This window comes from Molothrus aeneus, chromosome 4 (genome assembly GCF_037042795.1).
Source record: "Molothrus aeneus isolate 106 chromosome 4, BPBGC_Maene_1.0, whole genome shotgun sequence".
Taxonomy (NCBI): Eukaryota; Metazoa; Chordata; class Aves; order Passeriformes; family Icteridae; genus Molothrus; species Molothrus aeneus.
This window is the reverse complement of record NC_089649.1, coordinates 30212850-30231092: the sequence shown is the minus strand read 5'-3', so window position 1 is coordinate 30231092 and position 18243 is coordinate 30212850. Positions and strand designations below refer to the sequence as shown.

General features: G+C 39.2%; 1 protein-coding gene across 9 annotated transcripts in view; it reads right to left on the bottom strand.

Moving 5' to 3' along the window:
- TRIM2 (tripartite motif containing 2) overlaps nt 1–18243 on the bottom strand; it is an 87370-nt gene that overhangs the window by 20240 nt on the left and 48887 nt on the right. For 7 of the 9 annotated variants that reach the window (XM_066548189.1, XM_066548188.1, XM_066548193.1 and 4 more), the window contains 5 exons: nt 17656–17837; nt 15537–15774; nt 9125–9276; nt 8263–8443; nt 4511–5234 (listed from right to left, as the gene is read on the bottom strand). In XM_066548189.1, coding sequence (XP_066404286.1) covers nt 4511–5234; nt 8263–8443; nt 9125–9276; nt 15537–15774; nt 17656–17789 — 1429 coding nt within the window. In that variant the 5' untranslated portion in view covers nt 17790–17837. The remainder of the gene's footprint in view (nt 1–4510; nt 5235–8262; nt 8444–9124; nt 9277–15536; nt 15775–17655; nt 17838–18243) is intronic. The other 2 variants (XM_066548190.1, XM_066548191.1) reach the window with 1 other exon arrangement.

Below are 18243 nucleotides of genomic sequence, written 5' to 3'. Positions count from 1 at the left end.
GATAACTTTGAACTTTCCATTTTGAATAATTCACTATGCCAGCAGAGATCTGAAGCCAAGCACAAGCATTTCAGATGATAAGAGGAAAGCCTGTAGGAAAGCATGTCAGCCTCCGGAATAGCAGGCTTTTGCTACTGACTCTGCAGTACCAAAGGATGATAGCTCCCCTCTGTAAGCAGAAATTCCTTCCTTATGAACATACCTGCCTAAGAGAGAGTCTTCAGCAAATCTTTTACTGCAAGATACCACCCTTCTGTATCAAGGCATTTCATATTTTGTCTTCTCTCCATCATGGGCAGTCACCCATCTCTCCTTAGCTTAGAGAGGCATCAACATTTCAATTGCACAAGGCTGGAACCAGTAGGAGCCTCATTCCAGAGTTTCCCAAGCAGCCTGGTTAACAGATGAGAGGCTGCATCTTTTGTGCCCATCGTTTCCCAGCTTTATCTCCCTGCTGTTCTGAGCTACTGCAGGGCACAAAAGACGAAAAGACAGAGATTTTACTGCAAGCTGCTGGGGACTGGGAAAAACAGGAGAGATTTCAAAAGGAGAAGACTGAACCCAGTAATTGGGAAGCAGATCTGTGGCCTGTGGAATATCTCCTTTTATACCATTTTTGTATACAGGTAATGATCAGATTTGTTTTAACCCTATCTAATTCCTTCTGGAATTACTGAGCATAGGCTGCACAAAGGAATTAGTTTAGCTTTCAGCAAAGAAAGTGTGCATTTTCTGCTCAAGATGATTCTAGCACACATAAAATGCTTCATAATTCCAATCTTTTACTCTTTAGCAATAGATGTTATACTGAGTCTCACCAAAAAGAAGAAAAAAATAATCTAAAAGCCCATCAACACTGACAGGAGATGTTAAAATAACATCACATAACTGTAATAAGAATATGCTCTTTAAGTCCTGGGAATCTGAACAAACTTGTATAATGTATATTTTTGGTGCTCATACTAAGAGAAGGAGTGTTTTTTGCTTTCCAAGTTTTACTAATATGAATAACAACCCCCCTGCTTGCTAACCTAGATTCCCCAGCTTCCTAAAACACAAAGAAAAACACGTCAGTGCCTCCAGCAGGAAGGGAATAGATTCAGAGAGACAAAATCAAACTGCAGAAATATTACAAATTATTGGGAAGACTTAAGAGGTTGTGAGGGGCCATAACCTGTCATGTAGGTACCATTTCTTTCCTGCCTACAGCACTTCAAGTAATTCTTCTTGAACTCCTTCCTATGTGGTACAGAAAAAAAAAAGGGCAAAAATAAACAGCATGGAAAGGTCTACATACATACTGCATAGACATAGGCATCAAGGAGCTTTCTTTTTTCCCAGCTTCCTTTCTTTTTTTCCCCAGAGTGCCAAAAGATATTTAGTCAAATCTTACACATTATGAGGCTGTGATGTCTCTTCTCATAATAGATGCAGCTGAAGCACAAAAGTCTCTGTAGTAAAACTGCACTGAATTGTTAACCCTATGCGTTTGCTGTACAATGAATGTCAGTCTTTCTAATTCAAGTTCCCAAATAACCTTAAGTTTTAAAATCAGTCTGTTGTTGAAGGCACATTGTTTATAACCTTTAAAGAGGAATGAGTAATTCAGTAGGAACTCTGGCAGATATGCCCACACACTGTTGGTAGTGAAGATGGACTGGTTTGTGTTAATTTGCTTTACACAGCATCTGCCCTAAAAGCTTGGCCAAGACCACCTCCAAGCCCTGCTCAGAGACTCTGTCACCACAGACAGGTGTGCACAAACCTAGGGGTAAGCACAAATCAGAAATTCTTTGCTGCCACAGCAGCCAAACCTCAAATAACAAGAGCCAAATCCAGGCCAGGTGTCTGTTGTTAGCACATCAGAACAACACTGGGAGCTTTGCCAGCAATGCGGTATCGAGAGCTCTGCCCTCCCTGTCCAGTACAGGTATGACTGCAATGCAATGCAATGGAGGCCTGGCAAAATTCCACACTGACCACCACATCCCCATAGAGCTCACAATGAGCATCAGAGGGATTGAAGCTAATAAATGGGAAAAGTAAAGTCTATTTTCCCATTACTAGGCATCCCTATTTCTACAGCAGGAAGGCTGGACCAGGTGACCCAAATGTGGGCCCTTCCAACCTTATTTCTTTTGTGATTCTGTGAAACGCCCAATCAAGAATCCCTTTGCTCCCTCTAAGCCTGCTTTTAAACTGCACTAAAGCTATGATTACACAGACCTTGTTTGTGAGTTTATTTTTAATGTGGAATAAATTCACAGTAAGACTTATATTTGCTTTCAGCATTTATAACAGACCAGAAGATGCCGTTCACACCTAGTAAGGAGGTTGACAGAAGTTCTGTTAAAGGAAATTTTTTTACACGCTAACATACCAGCTAAACTTAGATGCGCAGTTACATGACTGAACAGACAACTAAACAGTCTGAGGAAAAGGAAAATTGGAAAATTGAACTTTCTAGCAGAGGGCCAACTCTCCATCTGGCTGCATCTGATGCCAATTCCAAATATAAGTAAATGAAGAGGAAAAAGCAGTTAAAGTGGGAAATAGCACCACTACTGCTAAATGGTGTCAAAGAACCCAGTCATGAAAAGTGCCAGAAGGGAAAAAATACTAAGGCACACAGCACAGCATGGCAGAGCTAGAACACAAGATGGGGTCCTGGACAGACCAGCTGATGACAACCATGCCTCTCAACCCTTCTTGGAAGGACATGGAAGAGATTTACCAGGGGAGGTGGAAGTGGCACTGGGGGAATGGCACTGTGAACATCCCTCACCTCTGCTCAGCATGAGTCTAAGGCACAAAAGCAGGGTAATGAAAGAAAGACTTCCCCTCTCACTTTAGTGCTTCCTACCAGTTGCAGTTGTAGAGGTAGCAAAACCATTGGGCAATAATTATTTTCTAGATTATCATAAGAACATCATTCTTGTTTGCATTTGTATAGACTAAGGACATCCTATGCAGATCTGCATGGACACACTCTTAGAGATTACACCTGTTTAAAAAGAATAATAAGTTCAGGATATAAATTATTGAGAGAGAAAAAGAGAATGCAGAAAATACTCTGCTCTTGTAAATAATAAATTACATGAATGAATGTATGAATGTGTAGTCAGTAATTTGACCTTGGAATGTCTGAAGAGATCCACATGCCATTTTATAAGCCACAAATAACACAGCATTGGCAGAAAATACAATGCACACATCCCCATGAACAAAGTGCACTAATGTTGCATTAATGCTATCTCTTGTTAGTACTAGCAGGAGAACAATCCCCTGCTAGCAGCTGATCAATTTACTTGTGCATAAAAGCCCATACATCAGCATACATACAACAGCACACTCCACAGACTTGGATGCCCAGAGGAATATTACAGTGTGATTCTCCAACACAGCTGTACGAGCTTCTGGCAGGCCAAACAGAAGATTTATCTTAGCTAGCTAGAAACACAGATCCAGATTTGGCAAGAGCCATTGGAAGAATTCAACAATGGGTTCAAAACAGAGATACACAGTAGTGTTGGAGAACAGTGATAAGCTCTTTACATTACCTCATCAACAAATGAACCAAACCTTAACTTTTTAAAGTGAGCTGAAACTGGAAGTAAATGAACTCCATGAAAGCAATCCTTGTGAAAACATCAGAAGTTTTACCTGTCTCAATAATTTTGCACCTTTTGGAAGAATGTAAAACCCTAGAGCATTACACCTGTGACGTTTTAGACACTGCATGCATAAGCCCACAGAAGCCTAGAGGAATATCTCTACGTAGGGTCATTCTGTGAAATGAGTGGCTGAAAACTGAACACAAAATATTACTCTCAGCTCTGTTTTTTCTATTTTATAGTGATCCATATATCCCAAATGTGGACATTCCAAGACATTTCATGGAGAAAAAGCTCTGAGCCATGCATAGGTCTTGTTCTAATGAAATACATCTTTCTGTTTTGAGTGGTGAAGAAGGGGAGAAGGTAGAACTCAAAAAGAAAGCACATGGTCATGGTTGCATCACAACAGAACTAAAAGGCTCTGCACTTCTGGGAAAACATTTAAGACTTCTAGAGTTTATGGTGTGTTAGAGAGAGTAGTTTAACAAAAACCAAAAAACACCTAACAAACAGCACCACTACCAAAAAAACTATACCACTATTTGGTAGTCAAGCCAGAAATGCTCACAAGAAGCAAGGGATACAGAAGCTGAAATTACAAGCTGAAATTACTTTAATCCATACCAAAAGCTTTGCAATATGAATATTAACAATTTTTAAAATATCCCAAATCAAATGTATGCATTTCTCAACTGATATCCCAATTAAATATTTGCTGCAAACTATTTTTGGAAGTGTGTACTTCCAAAATGTACATATAAACAAAAGTCAGGAGGCCTAGCAGTATTATCAGGTTGCTCTACTCACAGCTTTAGCTTTATAATAACTAAACTTTTTCATTCAGTTTCCCTGAACTATTTTTAAGTATGTCAACAGGCAGCCGAGTCACCTACCTATTCTGAAGATCAAATCATCTTCAATGGGATTCTCTTTTCTTTTGCCAGTGCTGTACATGCTCGCAGGTCTTTTCACAGCTTTCTGCTTCACATGACCACTGCCTGGAGATTTAACACGTCTCTTAACCCCTTCAGTGGTAGGAGACACATCTGCTGACCTGACCACTTTAAGTTTGAACGGGCTGCCCTTGATATGTTGATCATAAAGTCTCAGTGACAAAGTGAAGTCCCCTTCTTTCTGAACAGTATACAAAAATTCGTAAGTGCCGTTTTTGTTGTCAAGTATTTCTCCATCTGCTACGCTCCCATCAGGCGTGCTCAGTTCAGCAGTGAGGTAAGCATTCCCAGATTTACAGAGCTCCCCATCCTTATCCTTGGTTGTGATAGTAACGGACATGGGCTGTCCGATCACCGTCTGCCTCAGTCCCTCACCGGTGGCAACTGTTTCAGAGGCAACAGCATTGGTGGTTAAAATAGTGCCCAGGTTGTGAATGGACTTCTTCAGGCCTTCTGTTTCCACTATGAAGTCCAACTGATCGTTTTCTCGGGGCTGCAGCGGGAAGTCCCTCTCGGCCAGTTCGTTCAGCTTGTCACTCATCTGCTTCTTCACCAGCAGCACTTCGGTTTCAGTGCCATGGTTGAGGGCTTGGGCTGTAAAGTTGCTGCAGCTTTTAATGCTTTCCTGTCCTTCTAGTAAGGTATCCAGCTGTGTCTGGAGGACCTGTGTGCATTACCAAACACCAGATTAGCATCATGTTACTAGCTATCCCAGGAAGAGCTATCCCAGGAAGATGTAGCATCTAAAGGTCTTTGTAGACACCAAATTTATGTTGTCTTATTTTACAGTTTAATTTAAACATTCATTTTAGAAGAAGTAGCACACTGATCGCCAACCAGTATTTGGAACACAATGATGCAACACAAAAAAATACCCTGGTTTGGGGATTCAAGACTTTACAGACCCACTGTCACACTAGATTGAATTATTGCCCTACCTGTCTTGTCTTGTTTGGTTTTGGGTTTTTTGGTTTTGTTTTGGTTTTTTTTCTGTTTTGTTTTGGGTTTTTGATGTTGTTGTTGTTCAGTTTTGGTATTTTTTCAGCAAAAACCCAGCAACAAATGTAGAAATTTGAACCTGCCCCATCTAACTCTCAGCAGTCACAGTTAATGAGATAATTACTGGAACTGAGTTATGTTCACAGAAGCAGAGATATTTTGGAGTCATGAGGTCCATTAATAAGAGAGGCTGCAAGAAACTTCTTGATACTGTTTCTTCAGAGCCAAGGGAATCTGGGGGTTAATCCTCTATGGAGATGGACAAGAAGGCCTCAAGTCCTGGATGCACATCCATCCTGAGGAAAAGTGGGATTCCTGAACTAAATAAGTGAAGAAAGGAAAAATCTCCCTAGCAGAAGGTAAATTGATTCCTCACTTTCAGCAGGCAGGAAAGCAAAATATACAGAATGGGTTGCGGATAGTGGAAAGAGTTGGATTGAGTAGCCAGAAATGTTGGTGGGCAGCAAGTGGCCACTCAACATTTAAGACTATGAAAGAGCTTCTATTATAGGGTCAGTTCTGGCCCTCAGCCTAAAATCCTTAAAACAGTATTGGCCTCAAAATTGCTAGGTGTGGGCTGGGAATAGGGCTAACATTAAAAAAAAAAAACAAACACAATTTTGCAATGAATTGGAAATAGATCCCTGAATTATGACAACCTAGCAGAGACATTCATGATAGTCAAGATAACATTGCGGCTGCCCCTCACAATCTCCACTGATAAAATCCCTAAATGAAAGTATCCAGTCACACAGTTGCTATGTTTTTCCTACATAGAAGAACTATGGCACAGATATGACTGTGGATTAGAGAAGTTATTTTGTTGACCATCATTGTAAAGTAAATATTTTTGAAACAGTTCAATTGATGTAAAGTAAACTTTAAGACTGGATGTATTTCTTGCTACGAAATATTCTTCCCTTGCTGAGACACTCTATGTAATGACACTGAATTCTAAAGGTATTTTTTTCTGAATTTTCCAAAGCTTTGAACTTTTCACCCACTGGAGAAAATCCAGACTCATGTGTTACTGATATAGGAAAGTCATAGCAACACAAAATCTTTTCAAATAAACAAATTTCAAGAATACTCTGAAATTTCAAGTCATCTGCTTTTCTAGGCACATAGAAACTTCTCAGGATGCAATACAAGGCATTTCTAATCTGTTTGGTCTTCATTCAAAGACATAAGAAGTTAGAAGAGAGCATAGCCAACAAGGTCCCAGGATGACGAAACCCCATATGCTTCAGCTAATAGGCCACAAACTAAAAGAAAGACAATTTCCAGCTATTTTTTAAAATCAATACTTTCTTAAGACAGTTTTCTTTCATTACAAAAATGAAAAATATTAAATCCTTACATAAATACTATTTTAAATGCACATAGAGTATTTTACATTTTACACTCTTTCAGTCCATTGGACAACAAACTGAACTGCCAACTTTTTCTTTGTAAAATGTAGCCATTTCATTTTTTTCATTTTTTAAAAGTATATGATCAGAATGGTTGTATTTTGCAGGACTACTAGTCATTCAAAAGTAAAATCCAATTTCAGTTGGGTTTTTTTTATACAAACAGGGTAGATGCCTCTTTTACTGCTTATGTACAATTTCATAAAAATTTGATTATCTAATGTTCACAGTTATTAAATTATTTTAAATCTCTGAACAATAATCAGATAATTTAAGATCATATTCTATTTTGTGTAGATTCTGTACACATACAGAATATATTTGCTTGCTATGGAAGTGTGACATCTTGAATACATTTAGATGAACCTGGGATCTAAGTTGACATTATTGATGCTCAAACTTCTGTAAGCTGCTACTTAGCTCTGGAGATGACTAGAGTCTGTGCCCCAATGGTTTTGGGCTCCCTATGTTCCTAAAAGTATGTATCTTGTGCATATGTTAGAATTCCTCCATTTCCACAGGCTCAGCAGTTTGGCACCTTTCTAATGATGTTTTCAAGCCTATTCTACATCCAGAAACACAGCATTCCTCCACTTCAGACATCTGGAGATGCTCAAGCTGCTCATTAATGGCACTCTTGAAATTCCAGTTATTGATGATATTTTCTCTTAACGGTAGTTTTCAGGGAGAAATCTTTCTTTATAAAGCAGAGAACTGATGCACAGGAAAATAAGGACTAAATTCTTTAATTATCCTGATTCAGACCTAATAATCCTCAACAAAATCTCTACCCACCATGTTACAGGCTTTGCTTTGTAAAAGTACAGTTTTCTGTTTTCTTCCTCTGAAGCTTGGTTGACAATATAGGGGGAAAACCCCCAGAATCAATCATCCAGATAGGAAGTAAAAGAATGAATACAGCTCTGCAATCTGTTACTCTCCTCATTCCCCTAAGAAAGTGAGATGTCCCTCTAATCTTTTTGTATTCCAACAGGTGACATCTGACATGAAATAGGTTACCAGGCACTGGAAAGGAAAACAGTGCTTTGAAGCAAAACAGGCAGCCTTACTCAGTTCTTCAGAATAAATTGTTTGGCCTGTATCTTCATGGTCATCTTATAAGGCTGAGCACCCACAAGCAAGGCTCTGCAGCACCTGATTTCAGGAAAACAAAGTTCTCTGGATCTCAGACATGATTTGTCAAGCTGGCGTCCTGCATCATTTGTAAAAACTGGCTGATTAAATTAACAGCTTTTCACTGAAACAAAAAATACCTCTTACTTTGTGTTTAAGGCCATAATTCACTTCCAGCTCCATGAGCAGCACGCTCTTTCGCACATTTAAAGTCTTCTGGAGTTCATCAAAAGTGGAATGAATGTCATCTACGATGCTAGCCTTTTGGTTGGTTAACTGGTGTATGATTTCAGATATAAAATGAAGTGCTGAGTCAATCTCTGGAAGCCTGAGGGAGGAATTAAATTACAAAGATTGCTGTTTCAAAAGTCATTAAACATTGGCCCTTGCCCTGGTATCTTTTGATTAAACCCTCTCATCAGCAGGCTGTCTTTAAATTTGGTCCTTTCCCAGAAGTAAGTTCATTCCTTTTATAACCACACAGTGGGTCTGGTCTGATAAAATAAGGCTAAGCCACAGTCCTCCCCTGTGAAAATCCATTAGACTTTAAGCATTGCCAACAATGAGGCCTCGGATCCTGTCCTTTATGCTGTATATCTACTCGAGAAGATTTATCCCACTTTTTTCTTTTTTTTTTTTTAAGCCATTTTGCCACCGTAGTGTTTGTACCTGTCTTTTTAACAACCAGCATTATTTAGTTAGCTATCATTAAATTCATGACTGGACAGCAGTTTCCTCCTTAGCATTTTAATTTTGTGCTCCTTCTTTGCACGACACTTGCATTTCTAATGGCCTCTGTTTCGTAAAAGACAGACAGGAATATTTTGCTCCTTTTGCTAACCCCTCAGTACATCCCACTCAATGGAATTTTTGTCCTTATGCTAGCCTCACTATCCCCATTTCCTAGGTAAATACCCATGGAACCAGCACATTAAAACATCTACCCCAGTCAGCACAGGAAGCCAGTGATAAAACTGAAAATGGAAAACAGTCAGTGGAGTCTCCATACCTTTTGTTGACAGCATCCAATTGGACTTGGAGGGAAGCCTTGTGTTGCTCCACCACATCCTTGAGTGGTACTGTGGGATGCTCTGCATGTTCTCCCTCAGTGCACTCTCGGCACATGGCTGTCTCACAGGACTGGCAGTAAAACTCCATCACCTGGAAAATGCACAACTCTGCACTCAAACATGGCAGCAGGAACATAACTCAAAGCACATCTTACTGAGTCTTGAACTCGTTTATTAGCCAAGCTCTGAGACAAAGCTTCTGTTTTCTTATGCACAAATAATTTACTGCCTAAAAGATGGCTGTTAGTCTTACATATTTTGTATAAAAATGCTCATTTAAAAGCATTTTATTCTATCATAAAGTGTCAGAACAGCAGCCTGTGAACAACACTGGACATCATTACTGGTCCTAACATCATCTTTGTACTGTGTAATAGGAAGTTTTGGGGTTTCTCTTATGGACTCCATGAAACAACTCAAAAAAAACAGGCGTTCAACTACCCTCACTAACTCAATCCTTAGTCTTCCCATAGGGTCTGCTAAAGAAAGTGTAAACTTTCTTTAGTGAAAACCCTGTTATGTTTTTCATAACAGGGAACAGGGTCACTCTTGAAACACAAACTCAGTGGAAATCACCAAACAACAAGTTTATTTGCTGGAGGAAAGCACCCTAAATGAATCTACATGCTGCAAGGAAAAATCTCCATATGCCATTACTAATCCCTTAAAATCATTAAAACCTTATATCTGAGATTGTAATTGGAATGCAGATCTACACTTGAAAGAGAAGGAGATTGTTTCAACCTCTTAAGTACCCAGCAAGATGCTCTTTAGAGATAAAAATAGATCTTTACATGTAATAGATAACCCAAATTCCGAATATATTCATGAAGGGAAAGAAACAGAGAAGTCCTGTGCCCAAAATCACATGTTAGTCAAAATAATGCACATATATGCAAATTTGGCATGAGACTTTCTTTCACAGCTAGTAAGTCCTCGGGCACAAAACCTTTTAGGCTTATTAAAAAGGATATAAGGAAGTTTGTAGTATATGCTTCAAAGCAAAACATTGGCAGCTCCTTTGCATTCAGAGCATAGCATCAGAATCTTGAATAATTCAGCTGATGCTTCTGGCACTCAGACATCTTGCACAAAAATGGTTGTGCTGGATTTGTTGGTTGATGAGATGGTTGTGTAGAACCAGCTGTTTTCAGGTGAGCAGAGGGATTTGTAGCAGCACCGTGCAAAATACCAGGCTGCTCCAAGGCATCTTGAGAATTAAGGAGGGGTATGCAATGACCATGTTTTGCACGTGGCTGTTAGCATTAACAGGGATTTTCCTCTGATAAGCTCCTTTCTGTCTTATTCCCATTCTTCCCTCTTATCTCAATTCACAAGATATGGGATTCACATGCAGTGAGGGTTTAGTCATTTGTCAGCCACTCATGTAAGCTCAGAAAATTTAAAAGTTGATCCAAATAACCTGTGTAACTAGATCAACAACTAGATCAGCAACAGAAAAAAAAAGTAGACCTTCAAAACAATGTCAACCCTCATGAACACTACTCCAGTCACTGTGAATTTAGCAGTCTCATTGTAGTAGATCTCCGAGGCCTGATGGTTACTTTGGTAGGCACTGTGATGTGATGCATTCTTACAGTGCATAGAGGAAATCAGTTAAACTGAGTTTAGGATTTCAGTATTTTTCAAAGGCTTCAAAAGTCTGCAATCAGAAGCAGCCAAAAGGAAGAATATTTTAATAGGAAACTCTTATATGGCCAAAAAAAAAAATTCATTTATTTTGCATGAGTGTCCAAAATTCATCTTTCTGCCTCTTAATAATTTAATGCTTAGGTTCAAGATATTTCAACAAGCCTTTATTTATTTGGTATTTTTATCTTTGAATACAGTGATTAGAATAATTTAGTTATGTTGTTTTCCATTAACCACCCCATAATAAACATCATTTGCAGCCACAAATATAAGAAAGGAAGCATCTCATTGGCATTAAGGTTGTTCAGCCTAAACAACTTTCTTCCTCTTTATTCAAGCATCAGGGAAACACAAGTTCAAATGATAATAGCAAACACATCACAAAGACCTAATGTGTATCTCCATATAGAAACAGTTGTCTTTGACTCAAATTCAAAATGTTTTGCGAGAAGAAGCTTTCATTTCCCAATATAATTTTTGTATTGTGCATATATAGGAGGAGAAGGAGAAGGAAAACCTAATAATAATACAATTCAGACTTCAACTGTCTAGATAGGCTGATTTCCTAAGTTTTTTTTTCTAGCATCTCTTGATCAAGCAAGACTGATTTCTAACTACAGACAGACAAGTATCACTGGCTTTTCATCTCTCCCCTCCATGTCCAATGTGGGCATCACATTTTGTGATACTCCCAGAAAATTTTTCATTATGACAGGTTTGCCTTACAAAATATCTCAGAAAAGGACATTTGCCTCTACTTTCCAAATAGAAGAGAGCTCTTGGGCAGGACATACTGTAGCACCCAGCACTGGCTTCAGCTGTTATTTCCACCAAATTCAATGAGAACATTCCCATCAGCTGTAATGAAATGTGAATTAATACCCACCGGTTCTGAAATCCCATCCAGTAATTCCTACCTTAAACCAGACCAGCATATTTCAGCACAGTGATGTAACTAGAGACCCATATGCATCTTCACTACTGTAATTCAACTGAATTTACAGAAGCTTTTAAAATTGCATAATCAAGGATCCAAGTACTTCTGAACTAGATTTCACAAAGCCAAGACACACTAATTCCAGCCCTTCAAAGTTCAGGTCTTGAGGAAAAAGCTCTCATCAATCACAAGCCCCTCTTCTCTAAAATCACATTTGAAAAATCACATTGCTCATCCTCTGCTTTCTATTTGTTTGAATTAAAAGAGCAGTCAACAGAAAAAGGATGAGGTCAGCTCTTTGCCATCCACCTTCCTCATGTCACACACACACGCTTAATTCCTCTGTCCCAGGGCTAGAGTGCACCTTAACTTTGTATGCTTTGGCTTTCTGAAGAATGTAAGTTTGAATTACCTGAGGGCACCTCTGAGCTACCTGATAAAATTTAGAATGTGTGTTTCTCTCCCTCCCTAGTCACAGCTTTTGCCCTACCCACAGATTACACTTTAATGGGATACATGAGTAAGTGACATGGTGGGAAGTACAGAGGTGAGGAGAAAAAGCAAGGGTTTAAAAGGTAAGATATGAAGTAATATCATCAGAATATCAAGGATAGGTGATTTTTAAATTTTTCTAAGAGAAGCATACAGGCAGTAGGCAACAGCTCCACAAGTTCAGAAAGTGTTTTTGTAAGCATGATCTTATGCCTGTCAAGTTGCCAAGCTGTGCTATGATCTGATGAGAAAAAGCTAGTCAGAGATAAGGCATTCTTTCTTGTTAAAAGTGTTTAATTTAATACTGTTGTTCCCCTCTTGTTACACTCTAGAGGCAGAAAATACATTGCCCCACCTTCTACATTGTAAAAACATGTATCCTCTACTCTGAGGTGGTTTTCAGTTCAAATTCAAACAAAACTCAAATATAGACATTTTAGAGGCTACACCACTCATTACATACACTGAAGTTAGCATTTCATAGCCTCCCCTGCCCTGGCTTCTGTACCTGCCCCTAAATGATTGTAGATCAATGTTTCAAATCCAGAATGCTTTCATACACAAGAGCTGCAGGTGTTTCACACCTGAGAATAAAGCCAATCTTATTTTAATGTGTAGGCAGAAGATAAGAATCTTCTAGTAGGTTCAAAAGTTCTATATGTGCCCTATAACCCTGATTTCACAGGAACATACACTTGTGCTCCATGTTGGGTCAAAATGAGAAAGCATTTTTTTATAGTTCAGGCACAGGTAACCATCTTCTGTATAAAGATACAACAAACTAACTTTCATTCTTCATAAGAACACACAGAACAAAGATGCCACAAGAGAGGATGGGAAGATGTGCACAGAAGGAATAAAGTAAACATTCACACATATGGAAAATATGAGTGATAAGAATAGGGGACCAACTGGGAAGGGAAAGTATCTAATCTACACGGCCTGAGGAAGGCTAAGTTTCAAGCAGACAGGCAAGCAAATGAGAAAGTATCTCTGCATCAGTTTCTATCTTAATCAGAGAGGTTTAAGTCCAGGATGGCTGAAATGATTGAAAAAAACTTGTTTAATCAGAAACTTATTTCCAAGCTAATATAAAGAAAAACTGGTAATATTTAAAAGAAATATATTTGATGCAAATAGTAAAAATACAATGGGTCTGACCCTACCCAAAGCAATATGTAAAAATTAATGGTGGGTGGATTTAGTGCAGAATGACTGCTGGTTCTGTAAAGGCATTCTCCTCCAGGTGCCAGCTCAATCCTTTTTCATTTCCTGAAGCCCCCAGTAAAGTTACTAGCAGCCAGGCACTTAGAATCATAGAATACCCTGAGCTGGAAGGGACCTACAAGGATCATCGAAATCAAGCTCCTGGCCCTGCCAAGGACCACCCCAAGAGTCACACTATGTGCCTAAAAGCATTGTCCAAATGCTTCTTGAACTCTGGCAGGCTTGGTGCTGTGACCACTGCCCTGGGAATCACATTCCAGGGAAGACATTCTGGATGAAGATGTTTTAGGTATTTCCTAATATCTAACCTATTTGCCACACAGTGCTCTTGTGTCCTGAACCTGTAAAGCCAGCAGAATCCCATCTCCTCAGTGAAGCTTAAGGTGCCCAGCACCTTGCCCTGTGCACCCTTGCACACAGACCCTCATGTCCAGCCTCAAGCAGCTCTCCCCAGTTCTTACCTCAGCTCCTCCCATCACAAGGACTAATGTGTGCACTTAGCTTTTCATTTCTTAGCTTCACAAAGCTTTAAATTGGAGTCACCCTCAGGCTATCCCCAACCCTCTCAGATATCTACTGAAGCAAGAGGATGTTCCCATCACACACTACTCAGCATCCTAAATGGCTTGCTGTGTTTCAAGGCAAGCCAAGTTGGTTTAGAGGACTTAAAAATGCACCTTTCCCTATAAAGGAGTTCTCAGAGAGGTATAAGGTGGCATGTTTTTGATTGTAGACAAGCCAGGTTTTTTTTAAACATACCCAAAGAATAATCAGCTGATAATTTAAAATACAAAACAAATAACACCTTATTTTTTACCTTTTTCTGCATTTCTCAATCAAATGGCTCCTATCAAAATGGCTATGTCAGAAAACAGCTATGATTCACTCTAAAGAGGGCAAATAAAATGCAAACAAAAACTAGGAATGCATTAATCAGTAACCACTACACACACATTAGTATAGTACACATTTTAAAAAGTTACACCAGTTATTCATTAATCAGAGAGTCCAACATCAGTTCTACATGTCTACCTAATTCTGAGAGAGAAGGAACTGAGCTATTCCTCTCTTACAGTAATCATTACCTATCAGCTGAATTACTCCTACACAACCAATGTACCTACACTGAGTATCAAATAAAACAGTCCCCAGCAAGCTGTTTTAAACTACTGACATGTGTTTCTTGGCTTGCATAGAAGCACAACATTCAGTTTACAATACAGCATTGCTGAGTTTTGCAGTCTCTATTTACATATTTGCATAAGCTTAGCTATGAGTCAGGAGCTCATATGCCTATCATGAAGTTACACAGGTTAACACTGAAATTTGTGAAGTAAGCAGAGTTAGAGCTGTCCTTGCAGTAATCTGTGAATATTAACTCAGTTGGGGGTACTTGCCAATGAATATACTGATATGATTTGAGGATATGTGTGAGGATATGCTAGGTAAAAAGGGTAGGTGAAGGGAAAAAACAAAGCAGCCTCCAAGAACTGATATGAGAGATCCACAAAACACTGCAGATAAACAGAATGCTCTGTTTCTAGCCTGTGCTGATCCAAAGCATCCTAAGCTAGGACTGACTTTTATTTGGTTCTATGTTAATATGTTCACATACCTTTTGGTACTGCCCTAGTGTGCAGGTCAGTAAAACTCATAAGCTCCTTGTCACATATTGCCAGACAAACACACAGGTACCCGCAGCAACAGCTGATGCTACAAGTACCAGGGCTAAGGAACCAAAGAAGTAAAGGCACAAGGTTCAGTACTTGCAGGACAATAATTCTGACCAAATGTGCCAAAAGACATCATCATCCCAGATGACTGGTAAGATAAAATAACATCCTGACTACTTCAAGATGCTCCACTAAAAGCATCTGAGTTAATTTGAAGAATCAATTGTGTTTTGTTGATATATTACAAAATCAAAGGAATAGTATGATTCCACTTCCCCTGCTTTCTCTTTAGAAAAAGACATCCATGAAATCCAGACAAGTCAGCACATATCAATACCTGCACACAGCACAGGAGGCTGTCTCACTTACATTTCCATCATGATTGGGGCAGGAGAGTGGTTTGCCTGCAGCAACAGCAGTGACAGTCTCCAAGATGGAGGACTCCTCAATGCTGCTGTCTGGCGTTCGCTGCAGGACATCCATCAGGTTGGTGATAAAGAAGTTGTTCTGGAGTGCAGAAACCCCTTTCTCTGGCAGAATGGAGGTCTGGCGGCACACAGGGCAAGAAAGGGTTAAGCTATGGGCTGGAATGTAATTCTGTAAACACCTGTGGGGAAGGAAGGTGGAAGGAGAAAGAAAGGGAAAGTATCATCAAAGAGGGGAAAAAAACCCTTCCATCAGTTAAAGAGCTAGTTTGAAATAGTGCTACCCCTACTTATATAAGTACATCAAACAGGCTTCTGAAGCAAAAGTGGTTATGGGGAATAATTTTTCATTTAAACCTTTTTTTACTCTGACACATGAAAAAAAAGGTTCAATAAGCAGACATCATTAAAAGAGTTACATGCCTTTTTTGGGATATTCATGCAGTTGATCATGCTTTCAAGATGCCTACTGCATGCTGCTCACAGGATGTTTTAGGCAGTAAAAATTTTGAATTTATCTGATAAAGTCTGACAGACATGAAGTTGCATCAAGTATTTGAGCTTGTGCCTTTAACTGACTAACTGGTGCTTGACCCTTGTCTTTCCAACAGAATCTCCTTTAATAACTTGTTTGTGGTTTTAGTGTTTCAGATGTAAAACATGGTCCCAATAAAATCAAAGGAAATTTTTTCATCTATTTCAATTTGGAAAGTTATTTGGCAGCTACCCAAAATCAACAGAGCTTTCTTTATGACATGGGGAACTACCTGCTATGTTATCACAGTTTATGTTAAGGGGAGTTTTGGAGGAAATTTTTGTTTGTGTTTGATTGGGAGGGCAGTGTTGGTGTTTTTCAGAAAAAATAAATTTCACAGAGTATAAACCTGACACAAAAGTTCAGCAATCAACAATATGTACAATATGCACCAGGCTGGCCCAGGTGAGACTTAAGGCCACTTTTGGCCTTGGAAATGAAGTTAACACCTGCCTGGGCATGCAATATACAGTTGCATGCACTATCCTATATTCAGTATGGTCCTGTAAGAGGATTACAGTGAAAACCAGAAGCTAACTTTAGGTTTTACGCATGAACAGAAGTCAGGAAACTTAACACATGATGGTGAAAATCTTGTCTCACTGACTTCAGTAAGAGTTTCAGTGCTACCTTTTTTAATGCTGGGATTTCCCATTGTTCTGCAAAAGACCATTTCATCTGACACTGGCAGAGGCAGAGATCCACAATTTTTCTTTCACCCTGTGCAAAATTAAAGATACACACCACAATTCTTCCTAAAAGGTGGAAATCTCCTAAATTAAATGTGTTCACACCATATACCATTTATAAACATCCTACTGCCATTCAATATACAATCCAGAGTTGCATCTCATCATCAGATTAAGAACTAACCACTAATTCTTCACCTAACTTTTCTGCAGGTGCCGTATTTTCCACAATTTGATGGATAATGCAACACTAAAGTGTCATTATGCACATGCAGTTCATTCAGCCAAAGACAGTAAAAGGCAGGTTGGTTTATCACATCTCTTTCCAGAGAGTTTTCCCACTTCAGTCAACCAAACTGCAGAATAATGAAGACATTTAATCTCAGGTTATTAATAATGTATATATCATGTCTAACTCTTGGACATTAAAAGGATGGGATAATTACTTATTGAATTAGTAAATCAACAAATATTTTTTTTCTTGCTTCTAATTACACGATAATCAGAATAAATTTGAGACCATTAACTTGAGGTCCAAATTCTGGCTATCATCACCTTTCACACTGTAGTAACCATATTCATTAGTTTAATTGGATTTATTTTTTGTTTACTCTTGCATAAAGGGAATGTATTCCAAATATGCCACTGCTGTCTCTTCTTCCTGCATGACACAAATATGGTTTTCTACATCTCTGCCTCTCCAGCCTTCTCAGACTTTATCATGCCTTCACAGGACATTTACAAGTAAAGGGGAAAGTCCTGTTCCACTAATGGATGCCTTGTCCTGTGCTTGCAGCACGACACAAATCCTGAGTTACCAGCATGAGGAAAGGACTTACCTCTCACAGAAAGTGTGCAGGCAGGGAAGTACTTTGGGGTTCTTGTAACGGTCCAGGCATATGCTGCAAATCAGAAACTGCTTGTCAATCTGACGGACCACAGGACTTGGGATGTTGGAGCCTTCACTGGCCATCCTAGACCACTGACATATGGGTCCTGTTCCCTTCTACCCTGCGCGCTGCTGGAGGAGGGTGGGAAAAAGAAGAAAAGAAGAAAAATGGCTTATAAACTCAATGAAATAACAAAATCATTGACAATTCCACTCATGTTTTATCCTTATGCAGGAATTCATACTTCCATATAAAACCAAAACAAGAAAGAATTAAACTTCTAAAATGGTTTATCACTGATGACAGCCAGGGAAACAGTCAGCAACATCTACAACACCTCTGCCTCAGCATTCTGGAAAGGCATGCTGCCTCTGGACTGAAAGAGTTACGGGGCTGTCTGGTTTTAAAGAAAACCCATGATGAAAACATTCTTGTGCCAATAGGTTCAGCCAGTGCTAACAAACATCGGATTTCTTACATCTACAGTACTGCTGGCAAAATGCTCAAACTGGAACTGCACCAGCCAGTCAAATGGGT